Source organism: Acyrthosiphon pisum, chromosome X, assembly GCF_005508785.2.
Source record: "Acyrthosiphon pisum isolate AL4f chromosome X, pea_aphid_22Mar2018_4r6ur, whole genome shotgun sequence".
Taxonomy (NCBI): domain Eukaryota; kingdom Metazoa; phylum Arthropoda; class Insecta; order Hemiptera; family Aphididae; genus Acyrthosiphon; species Acyrthosiphon pisum.
The window spans coordinates 40,836,671-40,839,499 of NC_042493.1; the positions used below are offsets into that span (position 1 = coordinate 40,836,671).

Sequence of the window (2,829 nt, forward strand, 5' to 3'; positions counted from 1 at the left end):
CCCCCCCCCCCGAAATTGTTTGTTGGTACGGCACTCATACGAATTTATTTGATTAATGTATCAACTAAAACCCAACAGCGCAACACGGGATAAAACAAAAATGAAAATCGCAGGCGAAGCATATAAATAAAAATAGTTATTCACAATTTATATGAAATAGGTATTACACTATTACTAGGTAATTGAGATAATGACAGACCGTCGTGCGACTCGTGCGTCGTCGATAGTCATAATATCTATACTATCTATAGTAATATTTATCTATATTCTATATATCTCAGTTCGCGGTATCGACTTTAACGGCCACTCAAATTCTCGATAGTATACTTATTAGTTATTACGACCAATAAAACGCGATGAACAGAATTTAGTTTGTTTTCTGACTTTGGTCAATTCAGTGCTTTGTGCGAGTCGTGTGTGTAATTATAATAAATGTACCATTTAAACGAATATTTCTGAATTCTGTTACAATCCAACAATCCACAAGGTATCAAGTTCTAAAAAGCATCAACTATCAAGTATTCAAGTATGACATCACAACCTTAATTACTACATTTTTTTAATAAAAAAACCGCTGTGCCCGAGCCTAATCATAGTGATAATATTCCTTGTTCATCAAATATTGTTAATAACACCGAAATTGAAAGCAACACTGATACAACTAATTAACTGAAATGTATGATATTGGTTTATATATTAATACAAGAATATCTGACGATAAGCTTAAGTATGATTTATTGAAAAAACCATGGCAGCCTCATACTTCATACAACTTTCCGGTAGTTTCAAAAAGAAAATTAAAATTTCAACTATCTTGGATTACTCGTTTTTCCTGGTTAGTATATTCAATAAAACTAGAAGGTGCGTTTTGTAAAATGTGTGTATTGTTTTCAAATGAAACATCGGGAAAAGGTAGCTCTGTAAAAGTCGGTGCATTAGTTAATAAACCATTTAATAATTGGAAAAATGCTCTCGAATGTTTTACAACGCAATCAAATGCTGACTATCATAAATTGTCAACGTTAAGAGCGGATGAGTTTGTTCAAATAATAGAAAATAAAACATTTGATATAGCTACACAAGTAGATTCTTTTAAAAAAGCTCAAGTTATCGAAAATCGCTTAAAATTAATTCCAATAATAGAAACTATTATTTTTTGTGGTCGTCAAGAGTTAGCAATGAGAGGTCACGACGATAGTGGCCCTATTTTTAATTGCGAAAAAGATAATAATGATGGTAACTTTCGAGCTTTGTTAAGATATCGAGCATTAAGTGGTGATTTAACCCTAAAAAGTAATTTGATGAATTCATCGGGGAAATCGGTTTACATTAGTCCCATAATTCAAAATGAAATAATACAAATATGCGGTTCTCTTATTCAAAAAGACATTGTGTTGAAAGTAAACCAATCAAAATTTTTTACTATTTTGGCGGATGAAACTAATGATATATCTCGCATTGAACAAATGTCTTTGTGTGTAAGATATATTGATAATGGTTTTATTAGAGAAGACTTTTTAGAATTTGTTCCTATTTATGATGCTAGTGGAAAAGGAATGGCATATACAATTATACGAGAAATAGGAAAACTAGGACTTAAAATGGAAACTTTAATCGGTCAAGGTTATGATGGGGCGAGTGCAATGAGTGGCTTGTATAATGGTGTCCAAATACCACATGCACTTTACGTTCACTGCGCGGCTCATTCACTCAATTTAGCGATAGGAAAATCTTGTACCATTCCTGAAATACGAAATTGTATTGGTTCAGTCTCAACAATTATAAATTTCTTTCGAAAATCTCCAATGAGATCTGAGGTTTTAAAAGAATGTATAAAAAAACATATTCCAAGTACCCAACAAAGTACCCTTATAAAAATGTGTGAAACACGTTGGGTAGATCGTCACGAAAGTATGTTGAGATTCAAAGATTTATACGAAGTTATAGCTTATGCATTACATAATCTCGAAAATAATCATAATACAGAAACATCACAACTCGCTTTTCAATTATCTAAGACTCATCGCTCGTCTCAATTTATAATAGCATTATATATCATAGAAAAACTTTTTGCCTTTACATTGCCATTATGTAATGTATTACAAAAAGTAAATAGTGATTTATCTGAGTGTTGTGAAAATGTTGAAAATTGTATACAAGTGTTATCTTCTATTCGTATAAATGCCGATGAAGAATTTCAAACATTGTTTTTAGAAGTAAAAAAAAAAAATTGAATATATTGGGATGAAACTATTCAAATACCTAGAATAACTGGGCGTCAGTTGTCTCGTAGTAATACGTCAGCTGAATCACCGGAACAGTATTATAAACGAACAATATTTATACCATGTATTGATTATTTTAAAAATCAATTGATAGAACGATTTTCTAAACACAATGAAATTATTTCTGTGTAACAAAAGTTGATTCCAAATCTCCTCAACAAATTTAAACCTAGTTATAATGATTTTGAAAAATGTATAGACTTTTATAAACATGTTTTACCCAGTTACAATACATTTGAATCAGAATTAAAAGTATGAATAGAAAAATGGAAAAAAGTTCCTCAGAATGAGTGTCCAAAGTCTACTATTGATACTTTCAATAAAGTATCCGTTGATTTTTTTCCAAATATATGGTGCTTGATTTCAATATTAGTAACTTTACCGGTATCAACAGCATCATCGGAAAGATCATTTTCAACGCTAAAAAGATTGAAGTCGTACTTAAGGAATAGTACAAGTGAAAATCGACTAACAGGATTAGCCCTCATGTCAATTCATCGCAGTATTTCAATAGACACTGAAGAAGTGATTAATAATTTTGCAA

General features: G+C 31.0%; 1 protein-coding gene across 1 annotated transcript; it reads left to right on the plus strand.

The window, feature by feature from the left end:
• The first annotated feature begins 674 nt into the window (after positions 1-674).
• LOC103308975 (zinc finger MYM-type protein 1-like) lies at positions 675-2,234 on the plus strand. Its single transcript, XM_008183368.1, has one exon. It carries the CDS (start codon positions 675-677, stop codon positions 2,232-2,234), a length of 1,560 nt encoding a protein of 519 aa, XP_008181590.1.
• The last annotated feature ends 595 nt before the right edge of the window (positions 2,235-2,829 follow it).